The sequence below is a fragment of the Nycticebus coucang genome, chromosome 9, assembly GCF_027406575.1.
Source record: "Nycticebus coucang isolate mNycCou1 chromosome 9, mNycCou1.pri, whole genome shotgun sequence".
Taxonomy (NCBI): domain Eukaryota; kingdom Metazoa; phylum Chordata; class Mammalia; order Primates; family Lorisidae; genus Nycticebus; species Nycticebus coucang.
The window spans coordinates 8,799,482-8,821,769 of NC_069788.1; the positions used below are offsets into that span (position 1 = coordinate 8,799,482).

General features: G+C 42.8%; 1 protein-coding gene across 5 annotated transcripts in view; it reads right to left on the reverse strand.

Moving 5' to 3' along the window:
• The window catches only part of MYO6 (myosin VI), a 156,932-nt gene that overhangs the window by 90,325 nt on the left and 44,319 nt on the right, over positions 1-22,288 (reverse strand). For all 5 annotated transcript variants that reach the window (XM_053601870.1, XM_053601869.1, XM_053601868.1 and 2 more), the window contains exons 2-3: positions 7,572-7,714; positions 2,739-2,808 (exon numbers count right to left, since the gene is read on the reverse strand). In XM_053601870.1, coding sequence (XP_053457845.1) covers positions 2,739-2,808; positions 7,572-7,688 — 187 coding nt within the window. In that variant the 5' untranslated portion in view covers positions 7,689-7,714. The remainder of the gene's footprint in view (positions 1-2,738; positions 2,809-7,571; positions 7,715-22,288) is intronic.

The window sequence follows — 22,288 nt, forward strand, 5'->3', positions numbered from 1 at the left end:
GGTTTCAGAAAAGGGACTTCTGGTTCACAGCCACACGTTAACCCTGTGCCACCAAGAAGCATCCAAGAAACACCTAGCAAGGCAGCAAATCCACACTAAGGCAGAGAAAACATATCAAGATGAAGTAAACAGAGGGGGGCTTTTAAAATACTGATGTAAGAAATATTAAAAATAAGTCAAAACCATTTATTACATTTAGCTACATATACCTTAAAATCCGAAAAGGATTAAACTCTAGTTAGATCTACACACTCTGCAAAGTTTTAAATGAAAATAATTTTCTCCTATTTTTGGTTTGATATAGTCTCATTCCTCTTTTTATTTTGTTCTGATTGCTGTTGAAAAACGTATTAACTAGGCTTGGCACCCATAGCTCAGGGAGAAAGGGCGCTGGCCACATACACCAAGGGTGGCAGGTTTGAGCCCGGCCCAGGCCTGGTAAACAATGACAACTGCAACCAAAAGTAACCGGGCGTTGTGGCAGGCACCTATAGTCCCAGCCACTTGGGTGGCTGAGGCAAGAGAATCGCTTAAGCACAAGAGTTTGAGGTTGCTGTGAGCTGTGAAGCCACAGCACTCTACCGAGGCTGACATAATGAGATTCTGTCTCCAAAAAAAAAAAAAGTATCAACTAAGCCGGGTGTAGTGACACGCTGCTGGCAGATTGAGGAGAGAAGACCACTTGAGCCCAGGAGTTCGAGACCAGCCTCAACACAGTGAGCCCTCTTTTCTAAAAAGAATAAAACAGGCTGGGTGGCGGGGCTCATGTCTATAATCCTAGCACTCTTACAAGGCTGAGGTAGGAGAATTGCTTGAGCTCAAGAGTATGAGATCAGCCTGAGCAAGAGTGAGACTCCATCTCTATAAAAATAGAAAAACTTAGCCTGTCATTGTAATAAGCACCTGCAGTCCCAGCAACTTGGGAGGGTGAGGCAGAAGGGCTGCTTGAGCCCAAGAGTTTGAGGTTGCTATGAGCTAGGCTGAGGGTGTGGCACTCTAGGCTGGGGCAACAGAGCGAGACTCTTATCTCCAAAACAAGTAAATAAATAAATACAAAAATAAAAATCTCATCAAACAAACTCTTTCACAATTTTAGAAAGAAAAGGAACTCCATCTTTTTTTTTTTTTTTCAATTTCTTACACCTAATAGTAACAGCTACTATTTACCGGGAGGCTATTAAAAGTCAGGCACTGTGCCAAGCATTTTATTTATTTATTCTTGTTCTTTTTTTTTGAGACAGAGTCTCACTCTGTTGCCATGGATAAAGCACTGAGGCATCATCACAGCTCACAGCAACATCAAACTCTTGGGCTAAAGAGATCCTCCCTAGTAGCTAGGAGTACTGGTGCCGACCACAAAACCCAGTTAGTTTTCTATTTTTAGTAGAGACAGGTTCTAACTCTTACTCAGACTGGTCTCAAACTCCTGAACGCAAGCAATCCACCCACCTTGGCCTCACAGAGTGCTAGGATTACAGGCGTGAGCCACTGCACCCACCAGTGTGCCAAGCATTTTCAATACATCATCTCTAAGCACACAACACATACATTATCACTCCCATTACACAGCTGAGAACCTCAGAAAGTGGAGGAACTGCCCACGGGCAGACAGCTTCCTAGTGGCACCATCAGGATCAGAATTCTGCTGCTGGACTCCACAGGCCAGGGCTCTCCCATTACCCTCACTATTCCAAGCTGCCCATTTATAGAGAGGGCTCTTCCAGGGTTACTCAAATGCAAACTCCAGAGAAAATCAGTACGAACTTCCTCCTTTTTCTTTAAGTGGAGAGTTTGTCAGATACCTTTAATGAAATTCATGACAACTGCACATGATTCTTAAATGCGCACCCCCACCAAATGAAATAAGATTACTGCTTAATCTTGAAAATGTGAGAATAAAAACGGCCTGCTCAGTAGATAAAGGTTTTTGTCACCTACATGCTATTTGTAACTCCACTTAATACTGTATTTTACTATAATGTTCTGAAATGAATTTGTCAATTAGTAATAATTAAACTATTTTTTTGGGATTTGGGGGAGGTTGAGATAGTTTCATTCTGCTTCCTAGGCTAGAAGCACAGTGGCATCATCATAGCTCACTGCAACCTTAAACTCCTGGGCTCAAGCTCCCTGAGTGGCTGGAAGTACAGGGAAACCACCACCCCTGGCTAATTTTTCTATTTTTTGTAGAGACAGGGTCTCACTCTTGCTCAGGCTGGTCTTGAATTCCTGAATTCAAGCAATCCTCCTGCCTCGGCCTCCCAAAATGCTAGGATTATAGGAGTGAGCCACCGCACACAACCATTAAAGCAGTATTTTTAAAAAATATTTGCTTTAAACACTGACACTAAATAACTCTTACTGACTCAACTTCCAAATCACTAAATCACACATACCACATAAAAATCACCTGGCTCCCGATGAGGTTCACAATCACCTTCAAAACCACTAATGAGAGACCTTTAGTTCAAGCCTCCTATAAATTATTACCATTCCCCACATTTGCACAAGTGAAATAACACTAAAAGGACATTCGAGACATCCAAATATGAGACAATAAACTCAGGCCTTCTTAATTTCTCCATTGGTACGAACCCTTGTGTCAAAAACCTAGAATTTTTTCATAACCAGGGTGGTTTCTAATTTTTTCAGAACCAGGGTGGTTTCTAACACTAATTTATGTTTGGAAGAACAGTTGCTTTTCTGTGCTAAGAACTAATTTTTAACTTGATACTTACAATTATCTTCCACATCTTTTTTACTGTCCTCTTCTGCAGGGAACACTTGGTTTATGAGAGCCAAAAACGTCTAACAAGCAAAACAAGAGCTCATTAAACTTGAAGCTTGTAAACAGTAAGAAAAATAAAGTTTAATTGGTTGCATACTTTGTAATAATGCCAACAATATGCTCTTTATTAAAAAATAATATAGAACCTACAATTTAACAAGTCATTAACCCAAAACCAAGATACTAGCTTTACTTATAAATATCATCTACTGTTACCATAGGCATGAAATCAACAGTGGAAATTAGTCAATAAGCATCCTAGGCTCTAACCCCTAAAATGGGAAAAACAAGAAGTATATTTATATCAAAACTTTACACAGAAATGCCATTTAAAAACTTTTGGAAATTTTAATATTTGTATACAGTAATTATATTGTTTTTAAAAAGAAAATAATAACATTCAGTCAGCTATAACAGAATAGACTATTACTTAATAAATGCTGCTGTTTGAATAAAACATATTTGACGCAAATGCCTACACAAAAAAACTGTCAGAAATAGAATAGAAAAATATCTGACTCATAAAATTAAAGGTATCCATGAATAAATGTCCACTTCTTTTACCACTTAAATGCCATGGTAGACTCATGGAATTAAGATAGCATCTTGTAAGAGAGAACAAATGATCTCAAATTACATCTAAAGAGAATTAAATTTTAATCCATGTCATTCTAATAGTTATTTATAAATTTATGCAGTAGTTCTCAAACAATTACAGCTACTCTTATGGTTGAAGTTTCCAGCCATATCAATAAAACATTAAGGAAAATGGCTGAATTAATTTAAAATAACATTTTTAGGTCTCTCTCTCTCTGCATATGTACAGATATGCAGGCATGTAAGACAAAGCCACCCCTGAGGCACAGAGTTAAGACAGGTGGTCAGGACGACCTCAGTTCAAAGTCAGATGCAACTTAGAAAATTGTTATGTGGGGCGGCGCCTGTGGCTCAGCAGGTAGGGCGCCGGTCCCATATGCCGGAGGTGGCGGGTTCAAACCCAGCCCCGGCCAAAAAAAAAAAACAAACAAAAAAAAAAAAAAGAAAATTGTTATGTGGAATCCACTGCACACGTTCTTACTGTTATAAATATGAAAATGTTTGTAGGATAGATAACAAAGGTAAAATTAATCCATAATGTGTGTTAAGTATATTAACAGTAATATAAAAGAATTCATAATTTATAACAATGATTCTACAGGAACATGCATTCAGAAGTAACTGCTAATGCCACAGACTGGTGTGCGTGCCCACTTTCCACGGCCATGGCAAGGAGAGCAAGGACTCCTCAGGTCGGATGGGACTCCAGGGAGAAGTTCCAGCCTGTCAGCAGCCACCGAAATAAAAAGGCTCCAGGAGGTTAGCAGATGGGGGCCCGAGGGAGGGCAGTGACAACGAGAGGCTGAGAGCAGCGTGAAGGACCAGGGATGAGGCTTCTCACTCTCCTCCTTCCTGCCCCAAATCACCACCAGCCTCATCTTCCTCTTCCCATCAATAGAAAATCTGTTTCATTAAGACAATTGTTTCCTCATAGCAGGAAGGGGCTTTTTTCTCCTATAAAAAGGTGACAGACTAGACAAATAAAACAGCCCCTAAATTTGAAAAGATAAGACCGTCTAGCAGGGAGTGGGAGCTGAACATAACCCATCATCCCTAACAAAGATTACAGGAGAGCTAAGAATTTATACCACCCTTCAAAGGAAAACGTAATCAATTGTATCACATGGGAGGAAGGAAAGAGCATCAGAGGGAAAACTTCAAAAACAAGGTGACCTCAGGGTGACTCATAAAAGAAAGTCAGTGCTTGCTAAGCAAAGGGCCATAGAGAGTGGCCCTGTGGGCAAAAGAAGCGTGGTCGTGAGCGACCGTATGAAGCACCCAGCATCGCCAGCGTCACGGTGAGGACGGACAGACACGTGGCGCGCAGAGTGAGAGTGCGGTGAGAGGATGAGGGCGAGACCAGCGCCTGACAAGACGTAAGACCAGCAAAGGAGACCAGGAGAAGAAAATTCAGACCTTATGCGCCGCGTGGGTACGGCTTCAGTCTGTAGGTCAGCCTGCTGCAAAGATGGAATATGAAATCAATTCAGAGGGTCGAGATAGCATTGCTAACAAAATAAAAGGTATTAGAAAATATCAGACTATATAGCATGGGCTACGGTTGCTGCACTTGACCAACTGTTTCATTTGTAAGTACACACGCGACTCACACTACTGACATATACAGTTGATCTTTTTAATAATTTTCCATCTTAAAGTGTACAGATCAGTAGTAAATACATTTACAGTCAAGTCTTCTCTCTTCTGTCTCCTTCCCCATTCCCTATAAATTCATACACACATACTGCCTCATGCAATGTAAAATCTTATTTCTTTCTCATAAACTAAAAACTTGAAAAGCCATTGTTACTATCAAAGGTTGTGTCCCCTACCCCCAGTGACAGTGATGCGCCTGCTGTACCAGCACACAGGTGCATCCAACTGGCCCATCGTTTTATGCACTTAATTCCTTAATGACATTTAAAGGCTGATAATCTCTGACCATGAATTATCTAAGCAAGAGATTGCTCCTCTTATGCATCTGTTTAACAATCTGATTATTATGACACTGCTTATTAACACCAGGATCAGAAATTAGGGGGAGAAAGTTAAGATTAAACGTAATCTTTGGCTCGGTGCCTGTAGCACAGTGGTTATGGGGCCAGCCACATACACTGGCAGGTTCGAACCTGGCCTGGGCCAGCTAAACAACAATGACAACTGCAACTAAAGATAGCTGGGCATTGTGGCAGGTGCCTGTAGTCCCAGCTACTTGGGAGGCTGAGGCAAGAGAATCGCTTAAGCCCAAGAGTTTGAGATTGCTATGAGCTGTGATGCCACGGCACTCTACCGAGGGTGACAAAGTAAGACTCTGTCTCAATAAATAAATAAATAAAAAGTAATCCTTGAGAATTTGTTAATCCTCAAAAAAGATTTCTGTGAAAAGAAGCTTCCACTTTAGTATACAGAATTACCTACAGATCCATAAAATTTGCATGACTCCATAATTTAAACTATTTTATTGGTTCTGCATATGCACCTGACTAATAAGGCATAGCTTAAAGCACATTAAAATATTTGAAATATGAAAAAGCATATCCGCACAAATCAAGTTTCTTCTGTATTTGAAATGAATTATTTTGTCATCTGTGGCTATAACAGAATATATGTAACAGAATGTTTGGGAATATACCCTGCATTTCATTTTGGCCTTCTGATTTACAATCCTCATAAAATATTTTAAATAAAAATCAAAAGACTTTGGCTAAGTGCAGTGGCTCACACCTGTAATCCTAGTACTCTGGGAGCCTGAGGCAAGTGGATTGCTTGGGCTCAGGAGTTTGAAACCAGCCTGAACAAGAACAAGACTTGGTCTCTACTAAAAATAGGAAAATTAGCTCAACGTCATAGCAGGCACTTGTACTCCCAGCTACTTGGGAGCCTGAGGCAGGAGGATCTCTTGAGCCCAGGAGTTTGAGGTTGCTGTGAGCTGTGATGATGCCATAGCACTCTAGCCTGTGTCCACAGAGTGAGACTCTGTCTCAGGAAAAAAAAAAATCAAAAGACATTGAATATATAAAGTAATTTGCTTATTGTTCTAATTCTTTCTTTTTTTAACATGTACTGCATGGTAAGTACAAATAGGTACCTGTTAATAAGAGGGAAAAACCAAAAACACTTTGTCTTTCCTTTCCTGAGGGTATCTTTAATTGGCCTCCTCTAACATGGCACATTATATATTATGCATTTCAGTTCCTGGGTTGTTTACAGTAACAGAATAGTTTTCTCTGTGAAAAGACCTCAAGAGAGATCCACCTTGTTTTTCTAATGTTCCCAGAAGGATGGCAGTCATATGGCGTTAGTTAACCAAGTATCGGCAGAGTATAAATTATTCATGGACGTGTGCGGTCCAAAGTAAACAAATGACATCCACAAATTTCATTTAGTCTGTTTAGCAGGAATACTTATTAAACTGAAAGGGGTGAAGTTCTCCCACAAAAACAGACCCTACCAGTTCCCATGAAGACTGAAAGAAAGAGATTTACAACTGATGCCTTCTCTGTAAGCGATTCATAACTCGTGGTCACTCTTCCCCCAAACTTGCATTTTGCAATATCTAGTTCACATCAAAGCATAAAAGTAAAAAGATTTGATACACACAGAATTGACGCGTATTTTTACATTTTAAAAACTATCATTACACAAAAATAATAGTAGATGGATAGGTTTAAGTGCCTTTACCTAACAGAAATATAGTTATCCAAATCCATGCTAATAAGTGTAAGTAAATAAAAAGCTATTTAAACAGACCTTATCAAGAAGCTAAAGTAAAAGCAAAATTTGGCATTATCACCCCACCTACTTTTTATATTTTTTACCTCGTAACATGTTGAATACATTATAGATACAACTACTGCTGATCACTTTAGTAATAACAACAATAAATAAAACAACTGGAGGATGAAAGAGGTGTGGGGGGAGAAGGAATGGAAGGCTCACTACATTTCTGATTTTATGATTCTTTCTGATTCTGAAGACCCCATATTTCCCCTAGAGTACTGCTGATTTAATCAAAGAAGTCAGCAGAAAACTAAGATTCACTTAACAGGAATTTGCTTTCCCTGTATTGTGCCAAGAATATCTACTTCTTCATTAAGATGGCAGACACCTATCTTTAGAAGGAAAAAAAAACACCAACACTATTTTTCAAAGAAATCACATTTTGACATCTTTCTGAGAAACTCACCTTGCCTTTCTGGTTCAAAGGTTCGATTGTTAAGCTGTCAGGGCCAATGTCCACAATGTTACCCATCTGGAACCCATCTGTGGGGTGTGGTGCCCAAACGGGCTTTCCATCCTCCATGTTTGAAGGGGGCTATCCACTGTCTCCTATTTAAAAGGAACAAATGAAACAGCATGAATAACTAGAAATATAAAACAAATAATATATCGGTTTTGAAAGTTCAGGTCATCGCAACTCACAGACACACATCTGCTCCGGCCACAGAGAATTCCCCCCACCCCACTCCCGCCCCTGGCCACACCCCCTTGTCCTTTAGATAAGGCCCAGCAGAAGCTGCTCCACCTTCAGGTAACACCCCCCACCCCCACTGCCTGAAGCCGTGACTCCGGTGCGTGGTACACACTGACTAAAATGGAAAAAGAAGCCACCACAGTTTTCACCTGCTGTCCCAGCATAGTTTATCAGAGCACGCCTCTTACTACCTAAATAATTCTGGTTTGCACAGTAAATTAAACAGTCATAGGAGCAGATGTTATTGTGTAAAGACAGCTAAGAGTTAAAAAATAAGATAGACAGGTGGCGCCTCTGGTTCAGTGGGTAGGGCACGGCCCCCATATACGGAGCATGGCAGGTTCAAACCCGGCCCCGGCCAAACTGCAACAAACAATAGCCAGGCATTGTGGCGGGCGCCTGCAGTCCCAGCTACTCAGGAGGCTGAGACAAGAGAATCGCCTAAGCCCAAGAGCTGGAGCTTGCTGTGAGCTATGACGCCATAGCACTCTACCGTGGGCAACAAAATGAGACTCTGTCTCTAAAAAGACAAATAAATATAATAAGATAAAAAAAGAGGTTACTTCCCCTAGAACACTTTGCCTCCCACTCTGAGAATTCAGGAATGTGCTCCCTATGGAGGCTCTTACAGAACCACTCAACATACTGGGTTTACAAGGAAGCTGAGACCCCTCCCCTCCTCTCACACTGTCCTTCGGCTTATACACAGGATGACAGCATGTTAAGACAGGGTGTCTCCATCCACCCCATTTGTTGGCAAATTAATAAACCTTCCCTTTCTTTCTCCTCAAAGAAAAAAAAAAAACTGTTTTGTTGTTCTTGTTGATTTTCATTAAGGAAAGACTTACACACAGGCCAGGCATGGTGACTCATGCCAGTAATTCTAGCACTCTGGGAGGCCAAGGCAAAAGGAAGGCTTGAGCTTAAAAGAGTTGGAGACCAGGGTGGCACCTGTGGCTCAGGGGGTAGGGCGTTGGCCCCATATACCGAGGGTGGCAGGTATACAACAAAAAATAGCCGGGCATTGTGGCAAGAGCCTGTAGTCCTCGGCTACTTGGGAGGCTGAGGCAAGAGAATTGCCTAAGCCCAGAAGTTGGAGGTTGCTGTGAGCTGTGACGCCATAGTACTCTACCAAGGGCAATAAAGTGAGACTCTGCCTCTATTTAAAATAAACAAATAAATAAGAGTTGGAGACCAGTCTGAGCAAGAGCAAGGCCCCAACTCTATTACAAACAGAAAAATTAGCTGGATATTGTGGCATGAGCCTGTGATCCCAGCTATACAGTTGACTGAGGCAGGGGGATCCCTTGAGCCCAGGAGTTTGAGGTTGCAAAGAGCTTCGATGATGCTACTGCACTCTACCTAGGGTTACAGAGACTTGGTCTCTCTCAAGAATAAATAAAGAAAATGACCTATATACAATTAAATGTACTTTAAAGTAGCCAGGAAAATCCATGACATGCAAAATACTTGGATGCTGTAAGACAAGTGTATGATAGTCAATCCTCTAGTAAGTGAGCCCAGATGTCCTGTTTCAATATCTCAATGGGAACTTATCTTTTCATTACTTATCTATATTTAAAGAGGAGTTGATTCATGTGCTTTAATCTTCCTCTCAAATCTGGGATATCCACGCAGACACTTTCATGTATAATCTCCCCTGACAGGATGTTTGGCACACGGTTCAGTTAAAAAGCTGCTAATTACACTGTGTTTGCAATGTGCTCTTGGTTAATGCCTTAACCATGCAGTGGCTACAGGGTAGGCTGCTGTCCCTATCCAGCAAATGCTATTAGGTTTTGTATAATTCCAAGTTAACAAACTACATCAGGGTTGTCCAGAGAAGTGAGTCAACAACACTGCTTTGGAGCCACATTACCACATACACATCCATGCTCTCCCCCTAGACATCTAGTCCCACAGCTTTAAATGCCATTTATAAGTGAGCGATTCCCAAATTTATTTCTCCAGCCCAGACTCATTTAGTTCCCAGACGTTTGCTTGCCTAATTGGCACCTCCTCCTGGATGTATCTAATACATGGAACACTGGTCCAACACCCCAGCCTGTTCCTCCACATATCAGTAAAGGCACTGTCAATACTCAGTTCACATCAAACCCGGAGCCATCCTCAATTCCTTCCAAATTCATGTTACCCACAGAATCTTACTAGCTTTATCTCCCAAAGGCCTCTCAAATCCACCTACTTCTCCGCATCTCCTCTGCCATCCTAGTCCAAACCAACATTGCCTTTTATTGGGCCTTCAGTAATTAACTGAGTTGTCTGTTTCTATTCTTGTCAATCCAGAGATCATTCGTAATCCCACCGAAAGGTAAATCTGACCATGGCACTTCTGTTCCATCTGGGCATGGAATATTCCTGTGTCCCTAAGGCCCAGAACACAGCAGGCAACCCAATATTCACTGGTGAATGAACAAATTGTTCACATAGTTTGGGACACGTAAAAGGAAAGGGTAGACTATAAAGAGTTGAAAGGTCTTAAAACCTAGACTTGCAACTCAGCTCTAGGATTTTGGCTAGCTCTTAAGCAAGTTACTTAACCTCTCTGATTTTTATCTTCATCCCTATCCATTCTGTGGGATAATATCACGTACCTTACAGAATTGCCATGAGGATTAAGTGACAAAAAACTGAGATCACCATTCTAATGCCACCCAACAGATACTGGTTGCACCCCCATGTCCCTTATTTGAAGCCAACAATTTCAAGACAATGGTCTTGTAGTACTTGTAAAGACAAAGGGAAATGACAGAATACACGTGGGGGATCATTTAGGAATAATTATCTGAAAAAGAAAAATCACAGCAAAGTAAAAAACCCCAAATCCAAAAAAGATTGGCAAATTTTGTCCGGACGCAGTGGCTCATGCCTGTAATCCTAGCACTCTGGGAGACCGAGGCAGGTGGATTACCTGAGCTCAGGAGCTCAAGACCATCCTGCACAAGAGCAAGACTCCAGCTCTACAAAAAATAAAAAAATTAGCTGGGCGTTGTGGTGGGCACCTGTAAGTCCCAGCTACTCAGGAGGCTGAGGCAAGAGGATCACTTTGAGCCCAGGAGTCTGAGGTTGCTGTGTGCTATGACACCATGGTACTCTACCCAGGGCGACTAGACTGAGATTCTGTCTCACAAAAAAAAAGAAAGAAAGAAAGAAAAAGATTGGTGAATTCCCTGGAACTATTCAAATTGCTTTCCCAATTTCAACTGTTTATTGCAGCTTCCCAGTTAACAAATTTAAAGTCATGTACGTAACGTTGCTCCTTCATCAAACCCCTAAATCAAAAGTAAAGAGACTCTATAAAAAGATATCAGCCCTACAAGGATGGGGAGAACCAAAGAAGAGCCTATCATCAGCAACGTTTTGTGAGTTGGAAAGCAAACGGTTGAGAGGCAACTAACTTAGCAATCCTAGGAGAGCGAAATACCAAGTCAGGAAATGGAAAGATGAAAACCAACCCAAACTATGCCACAGAATCCTCAAAAGACACACGAACTACAGTACAACGTAGTTCTAGAACCAGAGTGAAAGGAACCTAAAATAACAAAGAGTAGGTGATAGTTTTCTGAGAAAGAGACTTCCATACACCAACCACATATACTCCACACTGCTGGGCAAATACCCTGCCCCCTGACCACGAGGAGAAATTATCTAGGGGTTATTCTCTGGAAGACAGAGAGAGGTCTCTGGAATAAGAAACACCAGGAACGATTAAGGTTGTGTATACAAAAACTGCTGAGTAGGGATAAACTCTCTCCTTGAACCAAACTTTCCTCTGAGCCCTCTACTTGACAAGGCCTTGACCTTAGCTCTCCCTCTCTGTCCTGTCCTTGCCAAGCCTACACAGCCCAATTTTATCAAGAATTCTGCAAAGTGAATTTAGAGAGACCCCCTACCCTTGATATCTGATCAAGTTCCAGAGCCCCACCACTCCCCAGCCAAGAATGTTAAGTCCTTGACCTGCCTTCAGCAAGAATCCTGGTAAGTCAGTTTAGAAGCATCTGCATACCCTTGACGTCTCCTCTTGGTAATTTTCCACCTGTCCACTGACCCCCTCACTCTGCTCTTTGGCCATAGCCCTCTGCTGTCCTCGCTGTAGTCAAGAGTTGAGTCCCATCTCTCCCCTCCTGCAGTACCCCTTGTGATGAACTGAGAACTAAGTGCATGTGTCTGGTGTGGACTGAATTTTGTTCTTCCTACATTCCTATGTTTAAGCCCTAACCCCTGATGTGACTACATCTGGATACAGTGCTTTTAGGAGGTAATTAAGGTTAAACAAGGTCAGAACGGCAGGGTCCTAATGAGGCTGGTTGGCGGCTTTATGATAAGAAGACGTACACTCAGGACAGGCTGTGTGAGCTCACAGCAAGGCATCCGCCTGCAAGCCAGGAAAGATGCTTACCAGAACTCAGCCCTGCCCATGCACGGGCCTCAGATGCCCAGACGCCACAATAGTGAGAAAACGAATTTCTATGGTTTCATGCATGTGTTTGTGGCATTTTTCCTTAGTCTTTGTGTATTTACTGTGTGGCTGAAGACGACGCTTACTCTTCCAATGTGTAGCAGAGAAGAAAAAAGCTTGGACACTTCCAGCGTATGGTTTACTAGAATAACTATCTTTTATGATGTCTTCATTTGTTTTTGGAATCATAAATATTTACAATATAAAATTTTCCTGCATTCATGAAGTCTGATTTATTGAGCCCACCAAAGAAGATAAAATTCTTCCAGATTTGCTACCAGAAAATCTTTCAGAACACCTATGTAATCTTTGTTAGTTCTAACTAAATATGTTTGCATATGAAGGGTACTTAAAAAGACATTGTAAAGAGAAGTTAATTAATTAATTAATTTTAGAGACAGGGTCTTGCTCTGTCACCCAGATAGGAGTGCAGAGCTCTTGGGCTCAAGTGATCCTCCTCCTTCAGCCTCTCTAACAGCAAGGACTACAGAACTAAAATTAGCATATGCCCAGCTAATTTTTTTCCTTTTTTTTAGAAAATGGGTCTCACTGTGTTGCCCAGGATGATCTCAAACTCTTGACCTCGAGAGATCCTCCCACCTCAGGAAGGATTAAAGTGCTGGGATTAAAGGCTTGAGCTACTGTCCCTGAAGAGCAAAGAGAATTTCCAAACGACAGTCTACCTTCCTGGTGCTGTGGTACAGAAGCCTTAAACACATTAAAACTTACCTCATACACATTGCAGAAATACTAAAGAAATGATAAGAATCAATGGGGTTAGAAATTAAAATTCTTGAGATTCCTAAAGTTCTTCTAAAAGAGGTAATGCATCTTTATCAACTGAAAATTATCTTATGTTTAGTATTTAACTGACAACTGATACTGCATGTTTAAAGCAAGCACTACCACAATGCAGAGGGGAACTACAGAAGGCTTGTCAGAGGCACCTCACTCACTTTTCATTCATTCTTTGTTAAAAGGCAAAAAACAGAGAACCAAGAGGCTCCATGGGGAACAAACGTATTAGAGGTGAGAGTGACAAAAACATACACACTCATGTTCCTATTCCCTTTAAAAAGGACAGTTGTCACCCTGGGAGACAGAGGTGGACAGATCGCTTCAGCTCAGGAGTTCGAGACCACCCTCAACAAGGGGCAGACCTCGTCTCTAAAAATAGCGGGGTTCCTGTAGTCCCAGCTACTCTGGAGGCTGAAAAAAGAGGATCTCTTGAGCCAACTCTGCCTCAAAAAAGTAATTAATCAATTAATTAAAACTACAGTTGTGTTATATACCACTACCTTACATTTTACTAGTGAGGGCATTAGAAATTGAGCACTCAGGGTGGCGCCTGTGGCTCAGTCGGTAAGGTGCCGGCCCCATATACCGAGGGTGGCGGGTTCAAACCCGGCCCCAGCCAAACTGCAACCAAAAAATAGCCGGGCGTTGTGGCGGGCGCCTGTAGTCCCAGCTACTCGGGAGGCTGAGGCAAGAGAATCGCTTAAGCCCAGGAGTTGGAGGTTGCTGTGAGCTGTGTGAGGCCACGGCACTCTACCAAGGGCAACATAGTGAGACTGTCTCAAAAAAAAAAAGGCAAATTTGATACGTCTACCCCACCTCCTCCATACTCTCTTGTCCCCACCGCCAGAATTGAAGATAACCTTTCTATTCCAAGTGACTGTTTTCCTGTTAGCTTGAAAGCTCCCTGAGGTCAGACAACCTGCCTGAGTTTCTCACCATTATACCCTCGCACCTGACGGTGCATGGTACAGGGTAGATAGCTAAGTAGATTGTCCTTGCAGAATGGAGGACTCCAAGGTAGTCTTGGAAGGGTTCTGCTTACCCTGTTTCTGTCCTCCTTTTGGTATCTTGTAAGCCCAAGCCCAAATTACTTGTATCGAGTGCTCAATTTCTTTTTTTTTTTTGTTTTTTTTGTAGAGACAGTCTCACTTTATGGCCCTCGGTAGAGTGCCGTGGCCTCACACAGCTCACAGCAACCTCCAACTCCTGGGCTTAAGCGATTCTCTTGCCTCAGCCTCCCAAGTAGCTGGGACTACAGGTACTTCCCACAACACCTGGCTATTTTTTGGTCACAGCTGTCATTGTTGTTTAGCTGGCCAGGCTGGGCTCGAACCCGCCAGCCGCTGTGTATGTGGCTGGCTCTATAACCACTGTGCTACGGGCACTGAGCCCAAATTTGCCTTTTAAGAAGATTACTCTCTCCTCCGGCCAGGCACTGGCCTTGCTGATCAAGACAATGTTATGTGCACCATTGGCACACATACTTCAACCTGGCAACTCCTCTTACCTGTATCAGACTATCCTGATATGAGCTTCCCTAATGTCCAGGTACTGTGAGGAACCTGAGTACCAGGCAACTGTTGGCTGTGCTTTTTGTGTGTACCTAGCACAATCTTCCATTGAGCATTTCAGAGCCATAAGAATTTTATTTATACCAAATAAATTCTAAACCAAAATTCTCAAAAAACATTTCAACAGGGTTCCCCTCAGTCACTGAGAAGGCCTTTGAGAAAGCCTTCCTAGAGACACACCCTAGTTAGAAGTTAGACTTCTTCAGTACAAAGTATGGGAATTATCTTATTGTTATAATACTGTTATTATGAATTAAGAGAACATTGGTATTTAAATAATTGTGACCACCTTGGGTTTATTAACAATAAACATTGGGGAGAGAATTCCCGCCACTAAGTCCAAACTCAGGACAAAAACAAAACATCTTGAGATTAATAAGATCCAAAACTTAACTATCTCAACTTAATAAAGATGTGATTTTGATATTTATTTGATCATTTTTTCAATGACTATATATTCGGGACCTACTATGTGCCAGGCACCGCTTTAGGCTGAGATACTGATGAGAAAATACAGAGATCAATTGTTTTTCAGTATAAGAAAAAGAAATGTCTACACCAGCTACAACAACCCTCTGAAGGTCCCATGATCAGAGCTCTGGTCCTGCTAAGTGACCATTTTTACAAAGTGACTTCCAAAAACCTAAAGAAACTCCAATGGAACAATTGGAGCTAAGTGCATTACCACTCGATTCATAAAAACAGCAAACATCAAGGCTAACTTCATCTCAACTGGTAGAGCTAAGATTAATGTGCCAACCAAAAAAAAGAGCGTAAAATAAAAGCCAGTATTTAACATTTTATTATTAAGTTTATCATATGGTTATTAAATATTTTAAAATGTCTTAAAAGAAGATTTGAAAAATGATAATATCAGGAAAACTACTAAAAATGCCATGTAATCTGAATTGTGAGAATTGGTTTAATGAATTTCTTACAGATTTTTAGAGAAGAAATCATAAACTATGTTTCGGGCAGAAACTCCTGAATAAATTACTATCACCAAACAGATCTGGATTTAGACATAATTCAAATATTACAAGTAGACAATCTTTACAGACAAGCTAGCCAAAAAAGTAAGACTATTCTAGAAAAACCCCTGCATACTTCAGAAAGTAAACACTCCAGCTTACTTGAAAAGCTCAAAGTGTCTTTCACCAATGTTAAAATAGCAGAATATAATACCAAGATATTAATTTTTCCCAGGTGATTTATTATCCAATGAGTACATCCCAAACAGACTTAGTTGTGCTAGACTTGAAAGTTACTTCTTAAAAGTTGCTGGTTATGCCAAGTGCAACGGCTCATGCCTGTAATCCTAGCACTCTGGGAGGCTGAGGCAGGAGGACTGCTTGAGCTCAGGAGTTCAAGACTAGCCTGAGCAAGAGCAAGACCCTGTCTCTACTAAACATAAAAAAATCAGCCGGGCCTTGTAGTGGGCACCTACTTGTAGTAATTCCAACTACTTGGGAGGCTCTGGCAGAAAGATCACTTGAGCACAAGAGTTTGAGGTTGGTGTTAGCTGGCTGACTCCACAGAGCTGTAGCCTGGGGCAAGAAAATGAGACTCTGTCTCAAAACAACAACAAAAAAATGTGTTAGTCTTTTCAAAAAAAAGGAATTAGTAAAAGACTTAAGACTTTAATTCATTTTTTCTACTAAGGGATAATGCTGGGCTCCCAAAAAGTGGTTAATGAAAGGAACAACCAAATTTCCAAGAACCAAGGTGTTCTTCAGACCAAAGAAAGACCTCTTTCTCCAGACAGCCCTGTGTAAAATGGTTCCACATTGCTCAAGCTGAGGTTCCACTCTGCTCAAACTGAAACACTTTACAGTTTAAATCACAGCGCTTGATACAGATTTTTCAAAGACTAAAAGGTCTGCCAGTGAGCAGAACCCTACTCTGTCATTAACCAAGGTGGTAAGAAGCCTGAACAACCCTCAGTCTTTTAAACGTATCTCTGGCATTTTAACTCTTCCCCAATATTCCCCACATGTAAGTGGAAGATTTTCCCCTACAAGCAGCGAGATCATTTTAAGAAGTTTGGGACCAGGACTGGTGGCTCACCCTGCAATCCCAGCACTCTGAGAGGCCAAGGGGGGAGGATGGCGTGAGCTCAGGAGTTTGAGGCTGCTGTGAGTGAGGCTGACGCCACAGGACTCTAGCCTGGGCAAGAGAGTGACTGCCTCCCAAATGTAAATAAATAAATAATTAATTAAAAAAAAAAAAAAGAAAGTGAGCCTGAGTCCAATCCAGGCAATATATTCCTCCTGAGATAGGAACTAATTAAATGAAAGAAAAAGATAATACTAAAATAAAATCTCAAATATTAGTGATCAGGAAGAACCAACTAAGAGATGCACAAATTAAAAGGAAAGAGCAGGGAGGCGCCTGTGGCTCAGTCGGTAAGGTGCCGGCCCCATATACCGAGGGTGGTGGGTTCAAACCCGGCCCCGGCCAAACTGCAACCAAAAAATAGCTGGGCATTGTGGCGAGTGCCTGTAGTCCCAGCTGCTCGGGAGGCTGAGGCAGGAGAATCACTTAAGCCCAGGAGTGTGAGGCCACGGCACTCTACCAAGGGCCATAAAGTGAGACTCTGTCTCTACAAAAAAAAGACAGAGCAGATGACGCTGTTCAACTATGTCTATCATTCTTTCATGAATGAGCCAATAAAATCTAAGATATTCAATAAAGTCCTCATGTAATTCATAAGACTAAGGATTTTTTAAGCTGTACTAACTTCAGTAACCTGAGCTTAGGCTGCGCGAGTGTGTATCTGTGTGTGCATGCGTGTACATGTGTGTATCACACAATAACAGAATTAAAGACAAACTCCATTGTTTTCTCACAGCTAGTATGGAGTTCAACTCAGCTAGTCAAAGGAAACAACAAAATCACATTTCACAAACCCACTGTGCACTAGACGTTGTACTAAAATGTACAATTTTTATGTCATCTCAATTTTTGCAACTCTAGGAGACGGCTATCATCCCCATTTTATAAAAAAGGAAACAGAGGTTCAAAAGTTTAAGCAACCTGCCCAAACAGAGACAGCTCAGAAACCAGGGCAGAGGCAGATTTGAACCCTGTGTGATCCCAAGTCCAAACTCGCACCACTTCACTACACGGCTTTGCCTAATTGAACTTCCCCTGTACAGTGGTTCATAACTGTCACCAGATCTGGAAAACAACTGTTACACAATACCATGTTGTCCTCCCTATTTTTTAATGGCATAAGACATAAATACAGTTTAAATGATATATAATACCCTCGTTACTTCTTTTGTAAACATTAACATATTTATTTCTTGCTTGTGAAGTCTAAATTTTTATTTGTATTTAAATATTTTAGTGAGAAGATTATAAAAAAAAAAAAACTCAAATTACCTTGAGTGGCCTGTGCTAAAAGGTAAACGTACCATTTACAGAAAGCTAATTTTGTCTTTCAGTGAACACTACATTTAAATAACGAGCTGAGAATCAAGGAGATAGTCAAAAGGATGGGAGCTTTTCTTTTTTTTTTTTTTTTTGTAGGGACAGAGTTTCACTTTATGGCCCTAGGTGGAGTGCCATGGCATCACACAGCTCACAGCAACCTCCAACTTCTGGGCTTAAGCGATTCTCTTGCCTCAGCCTCCCAAGTAGCGGGGACTACAGGCGCCCGCCACAACACCCAGCGATTTTTTGGTTGCAGTTTGGCCGGGGCCGGGTTTGAACCCACCACCCTCGGTATATGGGGCCGGCGCCTTACCGACTGAGCCACAGGCGCCGCCCAGGATGGGAGCTTTTCATTGGAACTTTTCATTTCTTGAATCACTTGTAAGATACCTTTCTGTTATCATTTCTTTCTTAAATGACATATCAATATAAACATGCAATAAGTACATTTAGATTTTCTACAACATGAGAAACTTAAACTATTTTTTAAAATTTCTTTTCAAGGGCCACTTTGATTATTTCCAACCACACACCACTGCATGCTGGGAAGGCAGTATCTACTAAACCAGCAGTTCTCAACCTGCAGGTTGCGACCCACAGGAACTGTATTAAAGGGTCGTGGCATTAGGAAGGTTGAGAACCACTGCACTATACTATCTCTAGAAACACAAATGCAGATTTTCTCATCTTTAAAAATAACTATGGCGCAGCGCCTGTGGCTCAGTGAGTGGGGCACCGGCCCCATTATGCAAGGGTGGCGGGTTCTAACCCGGTCCCAGCCAAACTGCAACAAAAAAATAGCCAGGCACTGTGGCGGGCGCCTGTGGTCCCAGCTACTTGGGAGGCTGAGGCAAGAGAATCACTCAAGCCCAAGAGCTGGAGGTTGCTGTGAGCTATGTGACACCACGGCACTCTACTGAGGGTGGCAAGGTGAAACTCTTGTCTCTAAAAAACAATAATAATAATAATAATAAATAAATAATTACCTATGCCTCAAGCTCTCACCACCACATCTACTTACCAATCAGTATCTGTGCCCATGTGTTTTCTGTTCTGTTACTAACGCCAAAGTATTCTTACTCCTATCTAAAACCAATCTGTCTGCCCACCCCCCAGCATCCCACCCTCTCCACCTTGAGTCTCCAGCATCTACTATTCTACAATGTGCATTATTTACCTCCCACTTGTAAGTGACAGCATCCAGTGTTTCACTTTCTGCTTCTGAATTATTCATTTAAGATAAGGGCCTCCAGTTCCATCCATGTTGCTATAAAAGTTACAGTTTCGGTCTTGTCTAGGGCTGAGGAGCATTGCACAGAGTGCGCAGGTACCACACTCTCTATAAATCCTCATCTGACCCACGGAAACCTCTCCCTGATGCACGCTGTTCCCTTTCCTCCTTCTGCCCTTCGGGATTTCCTCCTGGACTGCCCTCAACCCCTTCTTATTCTCCTTACCTCGCTGTTCATTACAATCCTTGGCATAAAGTCTTGGGCGTTTTCTCTTCCAAATGTAATTTCCTGGCTTTAAACACTATCTTACTTAGTCGTAAGGCTTTAAACACAACAACGTGGCTAAAAATGGCATCAGTGGTACTACCGTGTAATAATGTCCGAATGTCCACCTCCACTGACACCTTCCCGTGAACTCAGACTAACACCCGTAATGTCCGAATGTCCACCTCCACTGACACCTTCCCCTGAACTCAGACGTAACGCCTGTAATGTCCAAATGTCCACCTCCAACTGACACCTTCCCCTGAACTCAGACGTAACGCCCGTAATGTCCGAATGTCCACCTCCAACTGACACCTTCCCCTGAACTCAGACGTAACGCCCGTAATGTCCGAATGTCCACCTCCAACTGACACCTTCCCCTGAACTCAGACGTAACGCCCGTAATGTCCGAATGTCCACCTCCAACTGACACCTTCCCCTGAACTCAGACGTAACGCCCATAATGTCCGAATGTCCACCTCCACTGACACCTTCCCCTGAACTCAGACGTAACGCCCATAATGTCCGAATGTCCACCTCCACTGACACCTTCCCCTGTAACGCCCGTAATGTCCGAATGTCCACCTCCAACTGACACCTTCCCCTGAACTCAGACTAACACCCGTAATGTCCGAATGTCCACCTCCACTGACACCCTTCCCCTGAACTCAGACGTAACGCCTGTAATGTCCAAATGTCCACCTCCAACTGACACCTTCCCCTGAACTCAGACGTAACGCCCGTAATGTCCGAATGTCCACCTCCAACTGACACCTTCCCCTGAACTCAGACGTAACGCCCGTAATGTCCGAATGTCCACCTCCAACTGACACCTTCCCCTGAACTCAGACGTAACGCCCGTAATGTCCGAATGTCCACCTCCAACTGACACCTTCCCCTGAACTCAGACGTAACGCCCATAATGTCCGAATGTCCACCTCCAACTGACACCTTCCCCTGAACTCAGACGTAACGCCCGTAATGTCCGAATGTCCACCACCAACTGACACCTTCCCCTGAACTCAGACGTAACGCCCGTAATGTCCAAATGTCCACCTCCACTGACACCTTCCCCTGAACTCAGACGTAACGCCCGTAATGTCCGAATGTCCACCTCCAACTGACACCTTCCCCTGAACTCAGACGTAACGCCCATAATGTCCGAATGTCCACCTCCACTGACACCTTCCCCTGAACTCAGACGTAACGCCCATAATGTCTGAATGTCCACCTCCACTGACACCTTCCCCTGTAACGCCCGTAATGTCCGAATGTCCACCTCCAACTGACACCTTCCCCTGAACTCAGACTAACACCCGTAATGTCCGAATGTCCACCTCCACTGACACCTTCCCCTGAACTCAGACGTAACGCGCATAATGTCCGAATGTCCACCTCCACTGACACCTTCCCCAGAACTCAGACTAATACCCATAATGTCCGAATGTCCACCTCCAACTGACACCCTTCCCCTGAACTCAGACATAATGCCCGTAATGTCCGAATGTCCACCTCCAACTGACACCTTCCCCTGAACTCAGACGTAATGCCCGACCAATACCACTGCTTGGGAAATCAACAATCGTCACCTGCTTTTCGTATCCTGAACTGACCACCTGTCCCCCCTTTTAATTTGTTCCTCAACTTCACTCTCACAGGTGCACACGCCCAAACCTGGAATCATCCCTGGCTCTCTCCTCCTCTCACATTCTACATCCAATCTCACAGCACATCCTATTGGTTCTACCTTCACATTATACCTAGAATCTGACTAGTTCTTGCCAGCATGACCAGTTCCACCCTGGCCCGCAACAACATCTCTCACTAAGGTAGCAGCTCCTGATGGGTTTCCACACTGCCCCCTTCACCCCAACAGACTCAGCTGTCACTGGAACAATTTAACACTTTTTATAACGTGTCATATTGCATTTCTGCTCAACATTCACCAAATGCCTCCTGTCTCGCATAAAAGCCTAACTCGTTACAACGGCCCACGAGACCCTCCCCAAATTGTTCCCCTTGCCTGTGACCTCTCTGGTGTTGTGGACTCCTACTCTCCCTCCCACTCCACTGACCCACACGTGACTCCTGGCTGCACGGAGGAAAACACAGAGCTGCCCACTTCAGGACTGGCACTGGCTGATCTGACTGGGTCTTCTGCTGGAGAGACAGCATTAGGGGTAAGGCTTCCTTGACTATCCTCTTTAAAACAGCAACCCACAGGCTCGGAGCCTGTAGTTCAGGGCGCCAGCCACATATACCGGAGCTGGCAGGCTCAAACCCAGCCTGCCAAACAACAATGACAATTAAAACAAAAAGATAGCCAGGTGTTGTGGCGGGCGCCTGTAGTCCCAGCTACTTGGGAGGCTGAGGCAAGAGAATCACTTAAGCCCAGGAGTTTGAGGTTGCTGTGAGCTGTGATGTCACAACACTCTACCACGTGACATAGTGAGACTGTCTAAAAATAAAATAAAATAAATATAAAATAAAATAAATTAGCAACCCACTTACCCACTCAAACCCAGAACACCCAATTCTGCTTCCTTACTTTGTTTTTCCTATAGTATATAACACTTGACAGACTTAGACAGCCCACTTATTTAGCCAGGATTTTGTTTTGTACACTGCTACAAATGTAGAACCCCA